This window comes from Anomalospiza imberbis, chromosome 5, assembly GCF_031753505.1.
Source record: "Anomalospiza imberbis isolate Cuckoo-Finch-1a 21T00152 chromosome 5, ASM3175350v1, whole genome shotgun sequence".
In the NCBI taxonomy this organism is placed as follows: Eukaryota; Metazoa; Chordata; class Aves; order Passeriformes; family Viduidae; genus Anomalospiza; species Anomalospiza imberbis.
Genome location: NC_089685.1, coordinates 20,169,978 through 20,195,990, shown reverse-complemented (window position 1 = coordinate 20,195,990; position 26,013 = coordinate 20,169,978). Strand labels below are relative to the sequence as shown.

General features: G+C 37.2%; 1 protein-coding gene across 5 annotated transcripts in view; it reads right to left on the bottom strand.

Annotated features, from left to right (window-relative positions):
- Positions 1 to 26,013, bottom strand: part of GRM8 (glutamate metabotropic receptor 8) — a 301,899-nt gene that overhangs the window by 239,517 nt on the left and 36,369 nt on the right. For all 5 annotated transcript variants that reach the window (XR_010999002.1, XM_068189820.1, XM_068189819.1 and 2 more), the window contains exon 2: positions 5,792 to 6,008. Coding sequence is in view for 4 of the 5 variants with exons in the window: in XM_068189820.1 (XP_068045921.1) it covers positions 5,792 to 6,008 (217 nt within the window). In the remaining variant the exon portion in view is untranslated. The remainder of the gene's footprint in view (positions 1 to 5,791; positions 6,009 to 26,013) is intronic.

Sequence of the window (26,013 nt, the reverse complement as noted above, 5' to 3'; positions counted from 1 at the left end):
ACAAATCTTAAAAACTGCTGGAGTAATTTTCAAGCTTTTGCAATATTAATACACCTACCATCTGATTTTGAAATTTTTCAACATTACTTTGAAGCCCTGTAGCCAATTATATAGTGTTATTATTAATTACAGCTTGCAGCTTGAAATACATTGCTATCAATAGAGTTTTATCTGCATAAATATGAAAACAAAACTTAAATTGAATTAAACTGTTTACCCTTAGCGAAGGTATGTTAGAATATTATTAGTTGTGAAAATTAATTTGTTATGCCTGAAAACAGACTTTAAAGCAGAAATATCTCTGGGGAAAAGGTTACATTTCATGTATTGTATTTCTTTCATCTTCATGTTGCAAGATTTTTTAATCTTCCATTAAACACTATCTTGGGGGTGTGGAAGAAGTCCATTCATCTTACTTAAAAAAATTCAAAAATCTTTAGATTTATATCAAACCTATGCAGAGATTATCGCAGGAAACATGAACTAATCTTAACAGCAACCCACCTTATTTCTAAATTATCAAAGTTTAAGTGGAAAGGAAATGCCACACCCCTTAAGTTTTATTTTCCTGCTCAAAACTCCCTCCCCACTTCCCAATACATTTCCACTTTCTCCACTTAAAATTTGAAGTAAAAAAATTGTGAAAGGTAATTCTGACTCTCTGGAGACATTCAAAACCCACCTGGACATATTTGTCTGTAACCTGCTCTAGGCAACCCTGCCTTGGAAGGGGGTTGGACTAGATAATCCTCAGAATCACTTCTAAGCCTAACTATTCTGTGATTCTCCTGTGAAGAAGCAATCCAATAATTTGGATAAAAGCAGAGGTACAAAGCACATCTGTAAACACCCTGAAAGAACTGACAAGAGACAAACATGATTTAAGAACCGTGTCAAAGAAATGTCACAGACCATTTCCTATGTAAACAAAATATAGCTACCAGTGTTGAAGTCTGAAACAAACAAAGCTACTGTAGCATTCTTTCAGCATAAGCATTCATTATCATTAATATATAGCTTTCATTGTTACTGTAATGATACAATAGTATGAAAGATCATAAAGTAATTGTAGTCCCTCCTCGGAAAAATGCTGCTACCTGCAATGTACCAGTATAAGAGTAGGCAAAACTATGGAACCTTATTCCTAAAAACAAGTATTCAAGGTCACACCCTGACATTAAGTGCACCATTCTCTTCTGGAACAAAGCTGCTATGAAGCTGTTATTTTGACCAGTCAAAGATTAAAAACGTTCTTTGATTAAATGCTCTTTGCTCTCTTCTTTACACCTCTGTCAAGATGTGCAAAATAAACTTACAAGCAAAAAGGGGCAAGCAGTGCTGAAGTTTCTCACATGTTCTTAATGTTTAACTCCACTACCTACCTTTATCATTTTAACCTCTTCTTCTAAAAGTTTCATAAGTGTTTCACTGCCAGTACCTATCAGCAGTTGATCAATAGTGGTGAATAAAATCTGTCAGGTAGCATTTCATATATTATTTGTAGATTTGTTACATTTTCCAGTACAAACATCACACAGAGCAAGTATTCTGAACTCAAAGAGATTTATCTGAATCAAGTGCTTTTGTATTTTGGGGGAAAAATTAAAAAAAACAAAGGAGAAAGCATCCCATGATTTTCTTTCTAATGGTATATTCATTTGATTTCTAATAACAGATGAAATGAACCATTAAAGGAAAGTTGGATCCGAAACTCTCCAACATTTATTTGGTCAATGATAATTAACAGAAAGTAAATAGAAGACTAATATTTAGCACGACAGTTTAATGAAGACTTGGTAAAATGCACTTCCTTTTTTTTCTCCATTTTAGTTTGTATCAGTGATTCAAGCTTCAGTTTAATGTTTAAACTCTTAAGTAATTAGTAGGAATTCATTCCTTTGGTCAATGTACCAAAATGATTTGATCACAATGTCAAAATTATTACAGTGGTATCATTAACTTTTTAATGGGAGTAGAAAATTCTATAAATTTAATCGTTGTCTTCAAACAATGCATGGAAGAATGAGCTGCAATAATCTCCTTCCAATCGTTGTCATGTAAAATATTTAATTTCCAGTTCTGCTTTGTCCCAGACAGGATCTTTGTCATTAAAATGAGAGCAGATTTTGATATGCAATATATTTGGTGACATATCAGGGTGGCACCACTTTGACCTTTTCAGTATTCCACATTTCATTTAGGAGCCTGTTTCTTCCTTTTTCTTCTACTACTGATCAAGAAACAGAAGTTGAAGAGAGGGACAATCAAACTGGAAATTAGAGACAAAGGGTCAACATTATATTAAATAAGTATATTAAATTAATCTGTTTATTAAAATTAGGTAAAACCCTAGCCCTTTTTCAACTCTCCTTTAAAAAACAATGCAAATAATAAACCAAAGAAACAAACTTTCCCATTTATATTTTCAAATCTGCTACCTCACACGTCTTCTTATACACGATTTTTTTTTTAGAAACTAATATATCAATATTTTTTACACCCTTTTCTCGATTGTTTGCTTTTCCTTAGCTGATCTTCGCATTCATTTTGCTTCCAGTTGTTGGCTACTAATCTTAAGCAGGACATAAAGTACTCAGCAAGGAGTTGAGCTGTCCTGTACATTTGTATGCCAGCTGCACAGGAAACACAGTATCCCAATTAGGTTCTCTTAACACACCATTTATTAACACAGACCTGGCAACTTTTGCTCTTGTGTGTGGTCTTATACTATGTGATGATTTTTGTAAACCTACATAGACTTTATAGTCTCAGATCTCATAGTTAGATGCTATTCAGTTTCCATTTGAAAAGCATTTCCAGCCCTATGGCTCAGATGAAAAGCCTGAAGATAGTGGATAACAGGATCAGGCTGGAAGGGACATTAAGAAATCATCCATTCCACCCCAGCCCCAAGCAAGAGCTAAGTACACTTACATAATCACTGAGCAGGTGTTTGCCTAATGCATTCTCATGGATCCTTATCAATGGAGGTTCCAAAATGTCCCCAAGTAAGCTGATATAACACTTAGTGTCTTAAGTATGACAAGGGGCTTTCTCCAAAAACAGAATCATGCTAGAAGTTCATGCCATTATTTCTGTTTACTATACTGTATTTGGATGAATAAGTGGTCCTCTACCTTTCTGCAAAAGCCTATTTGAAAACATTTTCTATCACCTCTTCTTAGTCAACTCTTCTTCAGCTGAACTTAGCCTCCCTACTCACCTGCTCCTCACAGACCACATTTTTGAGATTTGTCCTTCTTCTTGCTTGCTTGAGGAGTTGCACCTTTTCTGAAGTGAGGGACAAAACCTGTACTCAGTCAAAATGACTTTCCACAACTGACAGGCAAATTGGAGGATTATTCGAATTATTTTACAGATGGTGTGTCCACCTGCATGTTCCATTAAAAAATGACGAATATAGGTTACAATTTACTATCATCCCTGCATCATTTTTTAAAATAGTATTTTCTGACCATTCTGTCTGAATTCCTCATTGTACAGATCCTTCTTGCAGAAGCTAAATGCCTTATTGGTGTCTTAAATTTGTTCTTTTCCAGATAGTGTTTTCAGATTTTGACTCTAAGGATTTCTTCTAGATACTCTCCTAGTCCTAGTCTTAGTCCTTCTGACCTTAAAGTAACTTCCAGATTTTACAGTAATCTTCATTCCAAGTCCATCTGGGTTAAACATGAAAATATTGGCTTGTACCTGATCCAGCTTAAACAAATGCAAAATAGCACATAACACATTCTTTCCTTTAAACAGAAATCATGGCTAATCACTCTCTGAGAAAACTTTTCTAAATAGGTCTGCACCCAGCCTATTTACACCTAGATCACAATTGCCAAATTGGCTCAGGAGAATACTATATGTGACAATTGTGATAACATTACAAAATTTGAGAGATGTGACACATCAAGTGCTTTTTTTTTCCAGCTGTAAGCTGTTATCCTGTCAAAGAAAATTATTAGATGGATTTGATACTATTTGTTCTTGACAATTCTGCACCGGTTATCAGTCATGTCCCTGTGGTTACATATGATTTACCTGATTGTTTACCTGAGTATTTTTCTAGGAAATAAAAATTACTTGTGTGTTCTGCCTCCCTCTGTTTTCCTTCTTCACAACCATTAGAGTCCCTGATACCCACAATAGTTGTTAAGTTGCTGGAGGCACAGAGGTTGCCAAAAATCAAGTGTTCTAATAGAAAAAAATAAATCACAAGGGAAAAAAAAATCAAACCTCTAATCATGACTTATTATGCTTTTTGGTGTTACACAGATCTTATAATATTTAGGATATCTATTGATGATTTTAACAGCTTTGGGTTCACAATCCTGTTAATAATATTTATTTAATTTATCTTATTAATGTTAATTATTTATCAAATTACAATGGTCTTTTTTTATTCCAGGATCAGTGGAGATCCAACTGACACAAACTCAAGCAATTGTGATTATAAGGTAATTAAAGTTTTTGTTGGCACCCATCTGAAGTTCTCTCATACTCCTGGAAATGGGAAACAGTAAAAAGTCCTGTATTTTATTTGTTTACTTTCAGAACTCAGAATTAGCTGTCATGCAGATGGTTTCAAGAAAAATATATTTTTCAGCCAATTAATTCAGTGAGTGTCTTGGGAAGCCAATCTATTTGCCATAGATGAACCATTTCTTTTAGATATGAACTGCGAAAGAATTATCCATGCCTTTGCTAACCCCAGAACAAAGCAATGTACAGTAGACAGCTTTGGCTCTCCCATGAAGACACCTGGCTGACAGCAATGATCAGAAGGTAGAAAAAGAACATTTATCAGTTAAATGAACACGCATATTGCATACACTGGTTCCCTAGTGTCAAGAATGGCTTTAGTTTCATCCTACAACCAGATTCTTGCAAGTAATCACTTACCTTTATGGTTCAAGCATAAGTGCCTGAAACACATATGTGCCTTCCTATATGACAGAGATGCTCTCTATACTCACATGCAGTTAGCGAAAATGGGAGATATTATCATATTTTCTCACCCAAGCTGATTCAAAAGAACTGAAGTTTATACCTACATGCCCTGTAAGCCAAATCTAGTAGATTAACTCAGGCTTTCTGAGGAAGGACAGGAAAATTGTTTGTTATTTAACCCTGTACTTGGTGAAAGACCAATTCGACCCTCTTTCAAACCACTTGCTACTCATCATCTTATTCCTTGGTGTCCAAAACCTACTGCTCCTGAGAAACAACCATTTTTTTTTCAGGTCAGAAAAAAACTATGAAAGTGTGGAAAAAAAATTAAAAGGATTTAAATATGCTTCTCATAGTGCCTGTATTTGTACAGGACATTTTATTATGAAGGAAAAATGGCAAGGTTATGTCTTTTACATCAGAATGGAGGGGTTTTGTTGTTTTTAAAATTCATCAAAATAAAAACCTCTAGGTTTATCTGTGCTGGAACATGGAAGAAGCTCTCACTGGACCATAATTTTCCTAAGCTGAATCAAAAATTGCATTTCCTCAAATCTGGCTGTAGTTTAGCATCTGGTTACTTTTTGCCCTCAAGTCATCAAGGAGCTTCCCTTTTCCAAAAAGAGTGAAGAGATATTTATTTTTTGCCTCTCTTCTTAAATTGCTGCCAGAATTGCCACCTTGGCAGAAATGCAAGAAGCAAAATCACCCACTTGAGTCCAGGTAACACACCCACAGGTGCTCTGATCACACTGCATACACCTAATCAGAACTCAGCCATGCTCTGCAACTCGGCAGCTATAAATACCAAACCTGATAAGCACACACTCACCAATTTCTCTGGAGATCTGCGTGAATGCCTCCACACCACTCTCTCCATAGTTGCCTTCAGAAGCCAGTGTTGAGACATAGTTCCACCCAAGGGCTGTCACAATGTCAACCATGGCCTGTGCTTGGTAGGAGTCTGGTGGGACCACTCGAGAGAAGAAGTCATACCTGGTGTTATCGCTCAGCTCAGGAGCTGTAGATGCATAGCTGATTTGAGGTATCTGCAAACAGAATGACAAGTCATGCAAGCCAATCTAATAACATTTTACAGTACATACTTGTACCTTTGAAAGGCTTGTAATAGATTATACACAAGCATTGTGCAGAACCAAATATCTTGCTTTAATTAAATCAGCTGATCAGAAAGCGTCTCGGATTTTATGTAATGTCAGTCAAGCTTTATAGTGTAACACTCTCACCAAGAAATAATGCATTCAGCTGTGCTCCAGATGTCATGGCTCTTGACATGTAAACGCAACTTCTTTTTTTATTCTGGCCCTAATAGAAAAAAGTGAAGTAAAAAAAAAAAATAGGGGGGAAAGAAAAAGGAAGAAATTGTACTATTACTACAGAAAATGAAAAGGTCAGTTATGATGACTGTGATTCTTGAAATTTGACAAGTAAAATGTGGATTATTTCCATTTCTTTGTTTTATTTTCGTACATGAAAATGTGTGTTCCCATTTTATAGCTATTTTTCAAGCTTTCTCTGCCACAGGTTTTTCATTTTCCAGTTTTAATAGTTCATTGTGCATGATTTAAGAATATGAAGGCTATGTATGAAATAGCAAAAGCTATTTAATATTAAAAAAAAACCACACACTTTAAAAATTACCTGTATATGATATCCATATACAGAAGGAGAAAACTGATAAGTATGGCAAATTTTGTAGAAAACATCTCAACATTCTTAGTAGAAACAAACCTAAATAACTGGAACACATTTTAAAATACATTGATTTTCTCTTAGGAATAAAACCAAGGGTGGTTTTCTGTTAACTCTTGTCTAATAGAGATGGTTCAGCAATGTCCAGAAGAGATATTGTAAGCAATACTCACTTATTTCAAAGAATATTTTTGGTGCAATAAAATTTAACATTTATGCTAACTTAAAAGGAGAATAATTTTCTGATTTCAAATGATAAAACTGATTAAACAGTCATTAGCTTGAAATAAAAGATACTCCGAATATTGCATTGCATTTTGATCTATATTAATAAGAGGTATCTAATTCATGTCATAAAACATATAACAGACTTCAAGAAAGCAATCTGAATGGAGTTTCTAAATTGATTCTGTTGAGAGACAAATTGAGCAGTGCCAGGCAACAGGTGTTGTGGCAAATACCCTCTGTCACATTAGATGTCAGAGTAGAAGGTTTCAGTGCAACTATTATGTCCTGTTCAGTGCTTTCTCATCAGTACAAACTGAAAAATGGATTTGGGGCAAATGAAAGGAATTCAGAGTCTGGTCCTTAACCAAACTTGCATAGACAGTGCAGATATATTTGTACAGCCTGAATAAATAGTTAATTTTCTAAGGTTTGGCACAATCATTTCTCAAACAGAAACTAACAAAATAAACTCTTACGTATCTTGGCTGAATTCTTCTTTAACAGATTTTCTACACATGGAAATGCCTCAGAATAAAAATCTGAAATGTTGTTATAATAACAACTGAAGAGAACAGAAAAGAAAAAGAGAGGGAGGATCACAGAAAAGTTAGAGCTTATATTTAATGGAAATCAATATCACTAACAAAGAAAAAATATACCAAGTAAAAATAAAGGATAAATTGTTCTTACAAAACTTGTCTTATATAAATTCCTTTTCTTTCAGAAAGTGTTTGAAATATCTTTACCTCTTTACAGTCAAAATATTTTTGGCCTGTAATAAGACAATTATGCATATTTCGAACAAATATCATTGCCTTTCTAAACTTGTTCTATTACTCTCTAAAACAGTCTTTTTTTTAATAGATGTAAAAACAATAATGACAACATTTGTGATTTTACTAATTTTGCTCCTTGGTATTCCATTTCTTAAATACTATGTCATTGCTCCTTTACTGAAAGTTATTTCATCAATAATGTCTACACAATCAACACCAGTAAAAAATATTTTATACTGATACTTTGGCAGTGAAAATCTTGAAGCCTAGACCACAGACTTATATCCATTAACTCTCTCAGTTTGTTCTTCGTCAGGCATGAGATGAACAACAAACCTTAGATGTGTGTTTGTAGAAGAATTGTTGGTTCAACCGCAGCAATGAGATGTTTCAGATCAATAGAGATAGTTTATGTACTACAAATATCACTTTTTTGGAGCCTGGAAAATGCAAAGAGATGTTCCTTTCCTACTTTTCATTTCTTTGCAGTTCAACTTCTTCCCTAGAGTTATTTCTAATAACAATAGAAGAAAACAGAAGGCAAATACAGCACAATCACAATACTCTGAAATCACTGAGCACACTAGTAAGCTTAAATCACCACTGTTTTATAACATCTGTCACATTTTCACTAGCAGGAAAGAACGATATGCCATGTGAAAGTAGGGAGAAAGTCTCTAAATAGGAAAACAACCTTACGTTTGGAGAAAAAAATCAGTTCTTGCAATGAAATATAATTCTTTTCCTAATTTCTTTTTGCATATGTCCCTTATGGTTATAAACACCACCATCAAGAATTTTCTCCTCAGAATTGCAGAGCTCCCCCCCAGAAATGCTTCATGGACTTCTTTTGAAAGCAGTTTATGCAAAAAGTAAATAGTAACTTCCTTCCTTGCCTGCTTTTAAATGTACAATTTTATACAGGGGAGCTCTGGAAAATAGCTTTAAAATTTGAGAATTTGGTTTATGTTCCAATTACATAGGAAGTAAAAAGACTCAACATAAGACTCAAAGAAATTTTTTGGCATGAGGTCAAATTCTTTGGATTTAGTGGTTCAATAATCCATGAATGAAAAATATATACATTAAAATGTAACAACTGTAGTTATGGACTGTAGGTTTAATAAAGCATTTTACATTTCCTCAAGTACATTTTACAAGATGGAGCATAGTGCTACCTAAGCAAGGGAACTGTTATGCTCTATCAAATCAGTAATGTGTGTTTTTAAAACTCCCTAAATACAGACTGTATTCCTACTTTAAGTACCACTGGTCTCTTGAGACATAAATTTGCATTTTGAAAGAAACCTGTAAAGAAGGAGTTTTATTTCTCATTCTAGATTTCTCAATCTAATTTTTCAAAATTAAATACAATACCTGTAACATTTACATTGTATTTAAGTGGCATATATTAGTGTTAATGGTATATTTCCTTCACTTTTGGGGAAAAAATTGATTATATAACCACATTTGAATTTGTTTTTGCACAACATCTGTCACATTCACTGACAGTTGCTGAAAGCATTCATGTTTGACTGTTCATTGATATGATTTTTCTATTCTTTCCTGCCTTATGTTTTGGCCACAGTCTCCCATGAACCTATAATGTGCTGATAAGGTCAGTTTCTAGTGGGTGACAGAATGGAAATCTTTGAAATTATTATATAGATTAATTCATAGAAGCCCTATTTTTATTATTTTTAAACCTTAAGCTATCTATTAATTGCTGAAAACAAAAAAAAAAAAATCCTAGAGTGGTGTTTTAAAACAATATCCAGTTTTAGTTCCATACTGGTCTTAACCCTGATACTTACTGAACTACTGCTGAAACTACTCATGATCCCTCAGTTCTTTAATCTAAGTCTGTGGTGGCTTCATTGCATTCTATTGTTCAGTCACTGACATCACAGAACTATTCAGCATGTTTAAAAAATAAAACAATTTGGAGAAAAACAAAAACTAAACCCAAACACACATACACAAAAAAAAAATTCCTGATAACTAAGCAGAACACCTAATCCTTAAAGATCCATTCAAGCCAAAATCAGCAGTCCAGAAGAGTCTGTTTTTCATCAATCTATCTGTATATATCTCCTAGCTGATTTCTCTAAAGACCTCCCCTTCCCAGAGGATTAGAGAAGATGGAGCAGGTACTTTCAGAACTGACCATCCACAAGCATGACTGTGACAGCTTTTAAAGGAAGAATGACATCAGTACAAGACCAGCACCAAACATTACTACAAAACAGACTTGTACTTCCTCATCGAGAAAGTGTAGACAACTTCAGAGCGTCAAAGGCAGCTAATGTAACTTTCCATTTATTACAGCCAAGTGGTAAACCACTTTTAGCTCCTTACACACTGAAAACAAAAACCACCTGCTATACTCCTGAATCCAGGGCTATTCATAGAGGAACATTCCTATGGATCTGTCTGTGCTGGGGTCCAAACCCTAAAACACAGAAGAGCTGCACTGGGGATGACAGAAGAAACAACATGACCTAGTTGTGCCCTTCCCGAAGAGTGTCTTCACCAAAGCAGGCAGATTTAGCATGCTTTCTCTTGAATTACATGCTCTACAAGTTTACGGCAAAAGTTCACTACAACCCTTTTACTGAGCTTTCAAAACCATTTGCATGCTACATTTGACAATGTAAAGCATCAGCTGGCCATTTCATATGCCATCTTCCTTTACACAGTCTTCCAGCTGAAAGCATGATTTGGGAACAAAATAGCAGACAGTGAAATGAGCAAAGCTCACAAGGCAAAAGACTTGAGAAGGGAATCACTATCAATTTTAAAAATTAGACATTATCAGTTACACTCACAGTAGTAACTATGTTGTACAGTCACCAAGAGTAATGAGCTTAAATCACATTTTTCACTACCCACTCAGTCCTATCATACTAACTTTAACATATCAACTAGCATTTTATATCTCTTTTCCATTCTCTCAACACTAAGCCTTTTTTTTTTTTTTTTTAGGAATATTAGCAATAGCACATTAAAAATAGTAATAATTGCAACAAAAAAAATGAAGTCAATAAACTCTAAGTTAATGACTACTCAGTGTCAGCTGGCATTTTACCACCAACTAATACAGCTAGCAAAGGAGTTAAAGTACTCAGAATAAAATTTGACTGTGGAAACATGTTTTCAGCTTGATGATTTTTTGAATTTTAAATGTCTATCATTAATCATTAATGCCCCTGTCTCTTTAAGATTTTTATTCCCTCTTCTGTACAGCAAGAAAGAGTTCTTTCTGAGTCCAAAAAATTCACAGCAGCGAAATGAATCCTCAGGGCCTAGATAATGGACAGTTGCTGGAGGAGAGCCAAGGTCACCATGCTTAGGCTATTAGGGACATTTTTGAATTGCCATCAGCCAGAGCACCATCTTAGTTTGCTTTTGCTTCTGAAAAACATCAGCCTGCAACACAGTAATGCCAAAGTCATTCAGGAAGGACATTCAAGATTCAAAAGAGTTTTATAAAGCTTAATAACATTCTACTGTACACCAAACAAAACTAAAAATTTATTTTATTATTACTAACTATAGGAGAAGGTGAAATGCACCCTGGAACATTTCTCTAATATAAAGGGAGCCTGGGAGATTAATTCAACTGTTCTACACACTATGTAGAGTGTGAAGACAGCTACCTGTCTTCCATTGAATCTCACAATCCTGCTCTCTTTGACTAGACATGATTATTAAGACACCTCAAGTTCAACCTTCTCCTATGACATCTTCATCCTTCCCTCTATGACAAACACCAGAGAGGTCACCCATGCCATCCCTAGATACCTCTTTTCATTCATTTCAGAATAAACCGATATTAATCACCCTGTGAAGAACTAACACATTAAGACTCAGTAATGCCTTTGGAGATGTGAGGTGGCCCATTCAATGCTCAGAGCAGCTGAACAGGGTGACACCTTGACAACTCCACCAGCTACAAATCAACTGCGTTAGAGCTGATGTTATGGAAGTTTCAACATGTGAAGCTTTTTGAATCAGCCTTGTTCCATGGATTTTTCTGTGAGAAGGAGTGATCTACAAATCAAATATAGATCTACTGGGATCTATATTTTCCCAGTAGATAAATTCATGTATTCATTTATATTTATAAACTCAGGCAATTCTAATCTATATTTATTTAGATGAATACATTCTCCCTGGATGTTAAGGACCCTCAATGACAATATTTATCATGTGTCAAGCAATGCAAGTTGTTCAAGAATTACCATTGATTTCTACCTTCCCCCCCAAAAAAATATGTTGATATTAACTTGAGCAAAAGCAAGAGAACACAAGTATGTTTTTCACCCAAATGAATAGGACTTTACATGAATTTAGTTCTAAAAGGTTTAGCAGAATTTGAAAAGCTTTGGAAACAGAAAGAAGGAAAGTATAATCAGAGAGCTGTCATTAGCTGATTTCACTTGGTAGGCAGAATTTTTTTAAACCCATTTGAATTATTCCAAGTCATTCTATTTGCTGTAAATATCATAGCAATTCCTGTCAAGGGTGCTTGCAATTCATACACCTAATGATGAGGAGGTAATGGATTGGTCACTTGAAATGTTTTGGAAGTTCCACATATATTTGTACAAGTTTTGTGCAAAGATATGGGGTTTTGTGATAAAATGCAACATAGCCATTTTTTGCCCCAAATACGGAAAGAAAAGGGATCTATCATACCTACCTAAATGCTTCTGAGCTGGAACAGGTAGATTATTGTACTTTTTTCTTTCTATCTGTCTTTCACCGGGTTTACTTCTGCTGCCAGTTACCTCCTGAAGACATATCCCTGAACAGAATATAACTTCAGTGATCAGCACTGATATTTTCATGAAAGCACATAAATGAGGATCAATGCAGCTCCATTTGTTGCCAACAATATTATTTCCACAAACCTCATAAACTGGTCTGGTATGTGAAAAATTGCAGACACAGATGCAATTGCTAGCCCAGTGGAAATATGGGGGTAAAATCCAACTTGCAAATCTTCTTTCATTACTGATTTTCTCTTTTTTTTCCTCTCCACTACAAACAGTTCAATTATCTATCATACTTATTTCTGAAGATATTGCTGGTGGTCAAATGGCTAGCAACTACAGTAGTCTGAATAAACTGAATTACCCTAGAAAAATTATTTTTTTATGGTTAATATATGTAATTGTATAGTGTCAGATAATGGGCTGAAAAACTATTAAACCTCCATTGCATCACCACCTGCCAGAAAGTATCTTTCACAAAGTCTAACAAGACGTGCTACAGCAAGATTATTTCAGTTTATGACCTGCCCGTTCTGCCCTGGTAGAACAGAACGTGACAAAGGAAGAATGTATATACTAAAAAGTACCTAATAAAAATTGTTTGAATTTGATTAGGTTTGTTCCAGTGGGTTGAAGTAGGTCAGGGACTCATTAGAAGTCATTACTTTTAATTATACACAAGGGATACTATAGAAAATAATGATGATATGATACCCCAGTCTCAAATCCCACAACAGATGCAGCATCTACAAAACATATTCACCACTGCAGGAAGTATGGGCCGCACTTTAGGGCAAAGCATTAAAAGAATATTTATGCATTAGGAATATTTTTACAACTGAAGTACATCTTGTCACACTAGGCAACACTATGTAACTCCAGAAGGATGAGAATCCATCTAAGGGGACAGTTTGAATTGCCATCAATATTCTGTGCAAGGGAGTCTATTGATAAGTGTTAAACAATGGCATTTTCTCAGTATGGGAGTTCTATATCAGTATCTGCACATCATTTTGAATCCTGGGGTTTTCCTCTCTGAAAACCAACCAAGCTAATCAGTTGCACATTCAATTATCCACCATCTTTAGGCAGGCTCTTTCTAAATATTTTAAGCCCAGCTGAGGTCCAGGCACTGAATGATAAACTGAAGAAGCAGCAGATCAAATGAGAAATATTCATACTCAGATCAAATCACAAGGAGGGGGGATGGAGGGGATCTTGAACTTGGGAATTGCTGGTAGCTCTTCCTTTACAGAACCCTCTGTTCTCCAATCATCAGATCAAACAGAAAGCCAAGGATGGTCAGATAGCTTTAGGGACTTCTTAAACTATTAAAATTCCCTTTCTACTTGCTGGGGAAACCCACACTTAATTATGTGTATCAATACATTAGACTTGTGTCAGACTCTGCTGAGCACAGTGTGAATGCTGATATTTCAGTTTTTCTAGCTCTACTTTCCTCATTAGAGCTTGTCATGTCAATGTCTGGAACTCTAATCTCTTTTGATGGATTTGAGAAAAATATACAGAAATGTGCATTCCTTTTATTCTGAACTAGGAAAGCCAACTTTTTATTATTATTCAGCAGTAACAAATTACCTAGTAGATCAGAGTATCCCTCAGCCAAAATCAGGTTTCCTTTACATTCATTTGATAATTTGTACCATAGAGAACACAGCAAGCACTTTCAGAGACTTGCCCATGGGGACATGCACTCGTCCATGGAAATTTTTCTGATTACAGAGACCATCACTAGGAAGGAAGTATGAGAACAGGAAAGGGAAAAGCATTGGAACAGACTGCCCAGGGAGGTGGTGGAGTCACCATCCCTGGCGTGTTCAAGACACAACAATGTGGCACTGAGTGCTGTGCTCTGGTTGACAAGGTGGTGATCAAAGGTTGGACTGAATGACCTCGGAGGTCTTTTCCAACCTTAATGATTCTGTGAGGGGGGAGTGCTCTCAGCAGGACGCAAGATGGGATGCTTTGCTAAAGGAACAACTCTGATCTTTGTATTCTCTTTTTACTGCTGCAAGGCCACTCCAGCTTACACCACCGCCTGAGCAGCAGTGCTACCCTTTTGCTACCCGTGCTGCCACCTTAACATCATGAGATACAAGCGATCAAAAAATAACAAGGAGGAAAAGTAAATTTTGTATTCTTGACAGCTCTCTCCACCATTGTGGACAACATGAAGATACGTAATCAGGGCTCAGCTGGCCAGACAGATATGTGCAGTGCTTTAGTGGGTGCTTTCACATGTTCTACAGTACACTGCCTACACTTCAGCTATGGCTCAGAAAGCCCAGCTTTCCTGTAACCTCTCTGCCCCATGCTAAGGACTTGTATACCACATATCAGAATGCATTAAGAAAATCCCTGTGAGTCACCATAGCTATGGATTCCTTTCGCAGCACACACAGTTCATATGGGATTATAAAGCATCATCTTAAACCCATATACCACAGACTTAGAAGAAGGGAAGTTAAAAGTATCCCTGTTTTGTTTGAGTTCAGACGAATTTTCCTTTATTCTTAGAACAATCAGACTTGGCTAATAAACAATTTTACCTTGAGTTTTTAACCTTAAAAGTTATAAAACATTAGCCAGTGCCAAATGATTTCCAAAAAGTTCAATATTTCCTGTATTAACACAGTGAAATACTGAGTCCAGTTGCTACCAGTAGAAAAGTTGGAGAAAAGAGCAAAACATTTATGAAGGAGAATGAGGTGGAAGGGGAGGGCCTCAAAGCAAAAATTCAGATTACTTTAATTATGTGACAAAAATGATTCAGATAGAAGGAACAACCTAGTGTTCTCTTTCCTTGTACCTAACAGTGTCAGTGTCTTAACTCTTCCAAAGTACAACGTGGCTGCCAAGGGGCTAATCTTACTTGTTCCTTTTGGAAATCCCAGGCTTGCAACACAGAAAAGCAAATGTAACTGTGTTATCCACTATCTGGGGATTGTTCAAAATAATAACTATCCAGTCTTAGACTAGAAAAAAGAAGCCTTATAATTCAGGCTCAGAAGTACATTGTACAAAGCACAAAAACATGCCTTGTCCTCTACCACCATCAAAAAGCTGTATTGAAACCTGCATGTCCAAGTACATACAGTGACTCTGTGCCCACCATTTCCACTGAGGTGTCCTGCAGAGAGACTTTGGGGTCTTGATGATGGACATGGTCATCTGAAGACTGTTCCACAGCCAAAGAGGCATAGCAGCGCAAACTTTTTGTTTTGCTAAGATTAGCAAAACAATCAACTTTCACAAATACCTGTATTTCATAAATTTTGCCATTTTGATAGACTAGGTACAGCCTTACAAACCATACTCAACACACACAAAGAGATCACGACACAAGGATGCTGTCAAAGGTATAAGAGACACCTTTGAAATTTGAACTTATCCACCACATGTTTTGTCCCTGTCAGCAGCCAGGAGTAAAGTTTCCAAAAAGTAATGACTGTCATAAAAGTCAGGAACTCAGAAGAAATTATTATATTTTTACATAAAATACTTTTTGAATATATAATATACAAACGCACACACATTCCATATGTTGGACCATTTTTCTTTCCTTTCTTTTAGTTATTAGTGGTTTATACTTCCTCACTGAGGACACTACCCAAACTTTTTCTAAGCTGATATTGGTACTGACTCAAATTGAACAAGATGAGCTTTAAGAAAAGCACAGCGTAAGGGGAATAAGATCACTTGAAGAAACAGGAAACCTTGCAGAGGTTTCTTACCTGTACTGCAGCAATATATTCTCTATTTAAAGGAGATAATTAGAATATGGAGGAAATATTTTTTATTAGTGCTATTTTTTATTGAACCAATCTCTGTATATAGTTACATATACCTGACATTTTCTCCTTTTTTTCTTATATCTCATTCTTATTTTTTTTTCATCAGACATTTCAAGAACCTCTAGCTCCCTCCTGCTCCCTTCAGGAAGCTCTCTCTCTCTTCTCTCTACACGAACAACTTCTTCCCAGATACCCCTTTTCCTTTACACCTGTTCTCCCTACCTCTTCTCACTCTCTCTTCATCAACCACAACTTGATTGAACTCAGAAGGAAAAGTAGACAGTGGTTGGTTCCTAAAGAGTGATTTAGGATACTCGGTTTGAGCTCTGCTTCTCTCCTTTGGCAGCTCATGTTCAGAGATGCTCAGTAGAAAGGGCAAAGTCTTCTGTAAATTATGGCTGGACGGGGTCACTCCTCACTCTCATCTACTGAGTAAGGCTTCCTTTCCCACAATAGATGTTCTTCTAGACATAGTCTCAATGCAGTCAGAGAGCAAAGTCAGCAAAAGCAGCATTTGATGTAGGAAAAAAGCCTATATTGGATGAGCATTACACAATTTCTGCAAATTTTCCTTTTCCCTATTTTTATTCATTGCAATTTAACTACAAATCAGTTTACTGTTATCACCACAATACAGCCTTGTTTGAGTGTGTTTAGCCTTAGCCTTCATGACTAGTGAAATGGAGATTTCCTCCCTAGCTATGACTCTCCAATATCTCTAAGTCCAAATACAGAATAAGTCCTTTTGAAGGTTCTTAAAAGTCCCCCTCAGTTAGCTTGATCCTGTAAGTCTGGCCACACCATCAACATCCTACTTCAGCAGCTCAGCAGGATGATGAAAGAAGAGGGCTTGAGGAGCTTTCAATAAGTTCAAAAGCTCCCCCACTCAATTTTTTTCCCATCTCAGCAATCCCAGTAACAACTCACATTTCTGACAGCATGTCAGTAGTCAGATCAGAGCTTGCTGATAACCACTTTCCAGTGCCCTGAGAATCAGCTCTCCTGCCTGCCTTCCCACCTGCAGGGATCAGCTGGCCTTTGCTATTCAGCACAGCCAGGTGCTTCAGTTGGCAGCAAAGTAAACCTTGGTCCTGGGGCTGCACATAAACCTTTTTCCCCACCTAAAGTGGTTGAAATACCCATGTCAGCCAACAATGTATTTCACAGAATTGTGTCTTTCTTTAGCAGAATAAGAAACCAATTGGTTCTGTTCTGCCCAAATATTGGGAACGTTAATACTCATCAGCTATTGAAGATTTTTTTGCTATGGCTGATGCAAAACACTGCTATTTAAACCCAGTTTTAGTACAGATCTTCTGAAGATAACCCCATGCTTTCCTGACAGTGCTTCATTCTGCAGCTACTGTAGACAGCCCATCAGTGTAGTTTTTGGAAATCTCTCATATACTGTGCCCAAATGATTTGTATTAGGAACTAGAGTGCCACTGTACCACTTCTGAATACTACAGCAGCTTTTGATGAGTGAACATCTTTTGTTTTGAAATTGTCCTCCCTCAGTCTGTTGCTGCATATGTTAAAAGACCCCATCAAAAGCAAAATTACACTAAACTAGATTTAAAAGTGTCAAGTGCATTGAATAAACATTGGAGACATCAAAAGCCTGAGTGGATGCTCCTGACAACAAGTGGTGTGGGAATGCCATCCTGTGCTGAGCCTGATAAAATTCCATTTCTATCTACTTACTGAAACTGCTTCACAAATATATTTCTGCATATCAGTGTCACCTATCCAGTTCCAGGCACTGGAAGAATTGGTTTAAAATTGTCAACTGAAAGACATCAACACTTTTATTTTTTTCCCATGGAGTATCAATGTCATCTACATCTCTTTCAAAGAGGAAAAAAATAAAAGAAAAAATAACCAAACAACCCACACAACTTTGAAGCATTTGTTTTTGATGTTTTTAGTCTGTCTTCTCTTTCACGGTTTGTAGTCTTACTTTTTAATCACAACGGCTACAAAGCACTGAGATTTATTGAAACAGAATTTGTGGGTTCTGTCAACATGTGAGTTGCCTACACAGCAGAAGTTCATTACCTTGGAATGGGATTCATATGATATGTACTGAGCCAGCCAATTGAAATTCCAAGCAAGAGATGTGTCCAAGATCATATTTCTTTTGTAGCCCAAAGTAATCTTCAACACACCAGAGTGGTTCAGATATTTTTTCTAAAAGAAGTCTGGAGACAAGGACAATGTTGACAATTCTGTTTAGTTTTTCTTAAGAAATGTTAGTTGCCACTGAGCCCACATTTATACACTTGATTCTTCACTTAAGATGCATTTCTTCTGTGTAGGGCTAATGGAAGATCATCAAATCCCTTTCCTCTCGGTTAGAAACTGGTACAGACAGAGTTTTAGCAAAAGACAAAGTGTGAAACATGGCTCTTAATCACCTTTAGCAAGCATACAGCCACAACCAGATCTCCCAAAGGGTTACTCTGAGGCACTGGCCAGACTGAGATAGGAAAGACTCTCTCATCCTCCCATAATAGCAAAGCCCTGCATGGATTGGTTACACAAAGCTGGAAGACAAGTGCAGAGTTGCAGAGCTCCAGGTCTATCTGACCTGGTGCCAGGATCTGGCCTTGACTTCTTGAGGTATGTTTGATATTGAATAAAATATTTGCCAGGTATGTAGGAAATAAGGTAACTGACAAGGTGACAGCCACCATGAGGAAATACAGCCACAGAATAAGAGAAATTCACTGGCCAAAATCAGACAGCAGAAGTTTCACAGATCCAAGGACATCTTTACAGATCACAGACTGGGATGCCCAAGTGCCCCTTTAGGCATGTAAGAGGGTTCTGTGAGATCTTATTTTTCTATCTGGGCTTGGTAGTCCAAATATAACTCTTCAGATCTAAAGGGATACAGTTCTATTATGCAGTTTCAAAATGAACCTGCAAATCTTCTGTGTCAGATTTCTTAAGAATGGCAATTTCACTCCCTATTAGAATAAGAGAATTTCTGTCTGACAGAATTCCCCATACCAGAGGAATAAGTTATTTTCTATATATTTGAACATCAACCAGTTTCTTATCCCTGAACATTTTTCCTTCCCCATTTTTTTACATTTTATAGTAGGTATCCTTTCCACTCACTTGAGACAGCTGAAACAATAATTAACAAAATTTCACTTGAGAGAGAAAAGTTTGAGCTTTATATACACAGGTGTCATAACAATCAGACTCCAACAAAGAGTGAATTGTTTCAAATTAACTTCTTCATGGACAGAGGAGCAAAAGCAGAGATATTTCTAATGCCTGAGCTGGAAGCCAATAGCTCCAGATCCCTTCTACCAGCCTGGTGTCAAAGAAAAGGGCACTTTCAGGTCCAAGCCTCTGCAAGCCTGGTGGACATAAGCCTCAGTGCTGGAGTCTCCAGAGCCTGCTCTGTTCTGCAGCCAACTGCAGAGCAAAACCTGGTTCTCAGACAGGCAGCCAGCTGCAGAAACCCAGGCCCTGGTGCCCTGTGCTCTGCCAGCAACTGGAGAACCACAGGTGGGAGCAGCACACGGTCCCCATCCCGGCTGGAGGCTGAGCACACCCGCAGTGCCACAGCAGGCTGGAGCAGCACGGCTCCCCCCACTAGAGTGCAAGCAAAGGCTTTGCCTTTTTCTTAGCACCCTGAGAATGAAACCTCTCCATGAGCTGCTGCGCTTCGGGGAGGGTGCTAGTGCTGCTCCCACTGTGTCCAGCCCTGTGGGATTGCAGGCAGGAGCTGCACGCGGGAGGGATACGCTCTGTGGGACACAGGGAACACCTCATAGCTGCAGCAACAGAAAGAAGACAGCACTTCTGGGACACATCCTTCCAGTCAGGGATAGATCAGTGAGAATGAGTCTCTAAGTGCACAGGTAGTATCATCACTTTAAGGCTTATGGACAAAGAGAGGCACAAAAAAGCTCTGCAACTACTGCAAGCTGGCTAAACAGGAGATTATTTGAATCTTTGCTCAGGAGCTAGACCAACCATATTATACCACCACTTTTCCACATGGTGATTTTTATTTCCCCCCTCCCACAAGAGGATTCCTCACTTCAAACCACAAATCATTGCTATTATTAGTGTTATTTCCACACCTTTTCCTGAAAGAAAAGAAACAAACAGAAAAATCCTCTTCAGACCTCTGTTTCAGTTGGATGCATCTGGGTCACACAATAAGAAAAGCAGAAGCAGCCTTTCTGCATGGGAATTACTGGGTTGTCCTCATGCTACCATTTCACCATAGACTGTGAAAGTCTCAACTCTACAATATAAAATTCCAGAAAGATAATTAAGAATCAGGCTCTCATGTGATGTAAGCATTAACCTCTCCTTGCTATAGTTTTTGAAGATATAAAACAAAATAATGCAATTTTCCTATATTCTACATACAATAAGATGCTCAAGTCTCCAACGACTTAATTTCACTATTTAAGTGTTTATTAAGGCCAAGGAAATTTTTCACAGGTGTGGAACTTCACTTGAAAGCAGCAATTTAAAAAAATCAAAATAAAACAAATGATCAGAAATGGGATACTCTTACACACCTTTTTAAAAAAAAAAAAAATTCTTTATCCACACCTACATATTGTAGAGAAAAAGGAAGCACTTGAGATTTTTCTCACACTACATCAATTTCCACATCTTATCTTACTTCAGCTCATACCTGCTGTAGAAATGAAATCTAAGAAAAAAAATTAACATGTTTAACTTATCAGTTAATATTAGATTCCTGATGTATAGTTAGAACAGATTATTTTATCTGTTTAGAATGCAAAATGCAGCATGTTAAATACTGAACTCTCTCCCTCAGAAGGTGAAAAAAATATACTCTCCTTTTTATTGACTGCAAATATTAAATCTAAAGAACAGTTGGAAGGTAGAGCCTGCAATACCTGCTTTGATTAGTCAACAGATGTTCTACGGAGTCCAAACTTACTGAGTCCCTGAGTTCTGATTTTTACTGTTAACCCAATCAATAACAAAATAGAAACCTAAGCTTCCTCCCACCCCTCCAGCTGACTACAGCAACAGCAGCTCTCTAAAACTATCCATGCTCTAATACTTCATTATATCTGCTTGAGGGAAAGATTCCTGTATCTGAGATAATTTGCACCTGCTTGTATGAGTCACCTGTTAGTACAGCTGCTTCTTAATGATAGTGCCTTGCAGCTGAGATAAGAGTAAATTCAACAACTAAAGATCAAGAGGTGATTTGAGAGTCTAATACATCAGTTTCTTCCACTGAACAGAAAACTTATTTCCTTATTAAAAAGAAAAAAATCATTACATGATCCAATAGCTAAAATGAGGAAAGAAAAAACATTAGGACTAGAAATAAGATATTTAATGTTGAATGTAACAAATAACTGAAAACTTAGCTGGACTGTACTTGATATGCAGTGCAAAACAGTAGAGTACAGAGTCCAGGCTTCAGGTCAGCAGACTTTAACTTATTTGGGAAACTGTCAGGTGTGATCTTATGGCAGGTCTGAAAAGTAAAGGAGCTCAGGGAAGTTGGCAGGTCTGTCAGACAGCCTCCTACAAGTGCAAGAGCAGTCCTCAAGAATAGTCAGGAAGTCATTAAATTTATCAGAAAATCTGCATCGCTGAACAGGGAACTTACAGCATAGAAAGGTTAAAAGGCAATACACAGGAGGAGGATGTAGGGGCCAGGAACAGGAGTTTAAAAACAAATCTTGCCAGACCACCCTACTATCACTCTAGAGTATAGTGATGGGGTCTGTAGTCAAGACTAGAGCAGGAGATGTCATTTAAATTGGCTTTAGCTTTTGACTCTGTCTCACACAGTATTCTTGTGTCCAAGTTACACTTTACAATCTGCTGGTGAACAAATGGACAGGTAAAAATCCAGTCAGACTATCTGGGAAGGGTCATGACTAAGGGGCCATACTCCCATCGGGAGGCTGGTTAAAAAGTCGACTACCACTGGAACTCATCCTGCTTAACAAGTTACCAGTGATCTGCAGGTCTCTGATACAATGGAGTGCATTTTCACACCAAACTGGGGATACACTGCAGGACAGGGCTGTCACATAAAAGGGCCTATACAGGTTTGAGGAACAGGCTAAAAGGAGCCTCATTAAGTTTAATAAGGGGAAAAGTAAATTCCTGCACTTTAGAAAGGAAATGGTCTTTGCAAAAATACAGGCTGGAAATTGATGCATGGGGAGAGGCTCTGCAGAAAAGACCCCTGAAGACAGCAGCATGAGACAGCAGCACCCCAGCAGGAAAGAGGACGAGAAATATCCTGGGTGTCGTAGCAGGAGCAGGACACAGAAGGGATTATCACTCTCCATTCATCACAGTGGATGGTGATGCACACTGGAGTACTGCGCCAAGTGTTGGTTCCCCGGGTACAAGACAGAAGTGGATAAACCAGACCAAGTTCAGCAAAAGGCCACCAAAATGTTTGGGAGCTGAAGTCCTGTGAGGAGAGGCTGAGGGAGCTGGGGTCATTCAGCTTGAAGCAGAGCTGGCTCAAGAGGAAGTAAACACCAGTCCTTCAGCATCAAAAGATACAGCCAGACTTCCCAGCAATGAGGTGGCAGTGGGAAAGATACCAGACAAAAAGCTGAAACAATAAAGGTTCAGACCAGCATTAGGAGAAACTTTTACACCATGAGACAGTCAGACAGTGCAACACACTGCCCAGGGAGTATCTCTCCATTCTTGAGGGTTTTCAAGACACAGCCAGATAAAGACCTGAGCAAGTGGTCTGATCTCATAGCTGACCTTGAGCAGGAGCCTGGGTTATCCTACCTTACTGGTGACTGGACTGAGCTCTGACTTAAGTGCTCTCTGTAGTTCATGAAGAGGAACAGGGACCTCCGTTGTGCAATTCACATCTAAATGGATTAATCAACCTCTACTGGAGACCTATTTGTCTCCAGTAACTGCAGAGATTAGATTAAAGTCACAGCCCCAATAATATTCAAATATATTTCTGTGTACCAAAGAAGCAGCAAATATTTGCCTTGATTCTCATTTAAATATAGAAGTTAAATGGAAGCAGGCATCATCTGACCTAATTTTAGTCCTTTGATATGTCCTGACAGAGGAAAGTAAATATAACACAGTCACTGAAAACATGCAAGAACCTAAACCTATGCAGATTTTGTTGCTACCTTAAGAATTGCAGCTGCACAGTTAGATTTTGGGGTTACTTTCTCTAAGACTTCCTGTGCAGGAAAGAAATTATATAAAATTTCATGTAGTAAATCATGGAAATTGTAAAAGAGATTTAAAAAATATTGCTGAACCTTAAAAAACAAACACACATGAAAGAATTCCTAGTAAATAAAGAGGCTTCCAATTGTATGGGCAAGAATAACATGCTGTGACAGCATAAAAAGGGAAATTTGCACTGAACCAAGAAATAAACATCCATGATTACTTAAAATATGCCTATATGCACATAGTGTAGGAATAGACCAGAGCAAAAAGTGAGGTCCTCTTCCTGTTTGTAAGAATGGTATCTTTCTCTGCAGTAAGCCCCAGTGGCACTCCTCACTAGCGAAATGCCAAGGAACTTCTTGGTTTCTTATGCATCCTGATTTTGATACTATAACATGGGCAGTAAACTAACATTAGGCACATGCACCTCTCTCTGGTAAGGTCCAGTTCATAGAGGTACATGGTGTTCTCCCATGAGTGAGGGGCACTACTAGCCCTAAAGACCACTCAGAATGTGAAAGATGACTTCCATGTCTTCCTTCTCTTTTTCATATACAGAAGCAGTGTCCTGCTGAGAATGACAGTCTCCACCATACAGAAAAATCAAGATAATTTAGCAACATGTTATTTATTTATTAAAAAAAAAAATTTAAAAATTTCCACCAACTAGCTAAAAAGGTCAATTTCACTGCAGCAAAGGGATGAAAAACCATATCTGTATTTCTGCCCTTTCCTCATCATTTGGAAGATGTTCTTTTAAAAAGAAATGTCCGTCTCATATAATCATTTTCTTAAATAATGTTACATTAAAAAGCTCTTGGAAAAAATCTTTTAATTTTCATACACATTTACCTCTCCCTCCAGAATACATAGTGTCAGATTTACTTTGCTTTCCAATGTCATCATATACGGCTACCATTCCAGCACAAGTGCCATTTCAGCTCTAGCCTCCTCAGCATGATGAGACTTCCCTTGTGCTGTGTGTCCTAGACCACAACAAATGCTCTTTGGCTAAGCCATTGTAAAAATAATTGGTCTGATTGCTAAATATTTCTGCAGGTAAGAAAGAGCACTTACTTGTTATCATGCTTATCATCTATAAAGCAAGAATATTCTCATTACGATATAATGTTCCCTTTGCCCACTGTCCATTTTTCAAGAATAATAGAATTCTGTATCAACAAAATTATGTCAATTTTCTCCAAAGGAAAATATTTCAAAATATATACTTTAATAAATCCTCAGTCTTTGTAATTAGAAATCAAACTTCTATAATTTCTTTCATAAAGCAACATACTAACTATGCTACAAATAAATCAAATAAATAACCATTTTTAATTAGGCATAACAAACAATTAAACAGATGACATTTAAAACTAATTTTCTTTACTGGAGAGAACATGATTTAAATCGGTGCTGAGCCTAGCACTCTCCTTGTGGATATTCCTTCAAATGCAGTGACATTCAAAATCATCATAACATTTTCAGAGACAAGTCTATTTCCATTTTCCAGTATTTGAAGTTTCACTTTTAAGCCAGGTTTTTTCAATTACCAAACTTCCGTAGAAATGCTTCATGTCTTAAAGTTTCTGCTCAGCTCCATAGTATGTAATTGCAGAACAGCTGCACAAGCCATACCAACCACTGATAAAAAGGCATTACAAACTTCTAAGCAAATCATATTTATAATGCATAATATTAAAGGCCAAAGAAAATCAGTAGTACTTCAAGGGAAACTTCGGAAAATAGGGCAAGAGCATCTTGGGAAAGTGGTAAATACTGTGCAGCAGTGAAAAGATGCAGCTGTCTAAAACAGAACTCCCGTACAGCACACTGAAAAGAGAATTACCTTACTTTTGGCTGTACTTTGTCTCCCAAATTAAAGCATTATCTACAGTTAACTGTTTAAGAACTGGAGTCAAAAACTCTTAGGATTCCAGTCCAGGAAAGAGTAAGTGCTTGCATGAGTTACCTGATGCTAAGCACATGGGTCCTCTCCCAGACACATATTTCAAAACAGGAAAGATTTGCCCCTCAGAGTTATTTCAGGTGATCCAGAAGGCACAAAAGAAATGGCCTATTTCCTACTCTGAAAGCATTCTGTAATTCTTCATTTGTAATGGTGTAAGTAAAGAGTGAGTCTGTAGGAATCTGTGGATTAAGGCTCTGTAAAGGCAGTCAGCAAGGAAATATAGCAGGTGCACATTTCACTTGCAAGCTTTGCTTAACAATTGTCATCACATGTATACACATTTTTGCAAAGCATCAAATGGTAAAAACACAGCAAAGATGTTTTATATTCACTAGAAGGTTACAGAAAACTTTCTAGAAAGTGCAAAATGCAACTGAACATTTCATCCAGATGATTTTCAAGAAAAATCAGAAGCCCAAAATGATACCATGAATTTAATTTTTTTTTCTTTTGCCTGAAAGAACTAAATGTAGTATGGTATCTTCCTGCTTGGACTGTATGTGTGACTCCCATCAGCATAAATGAGTGCTGTGTATGTGAATTGAGGGCAGAACAAGTCTGGCTCT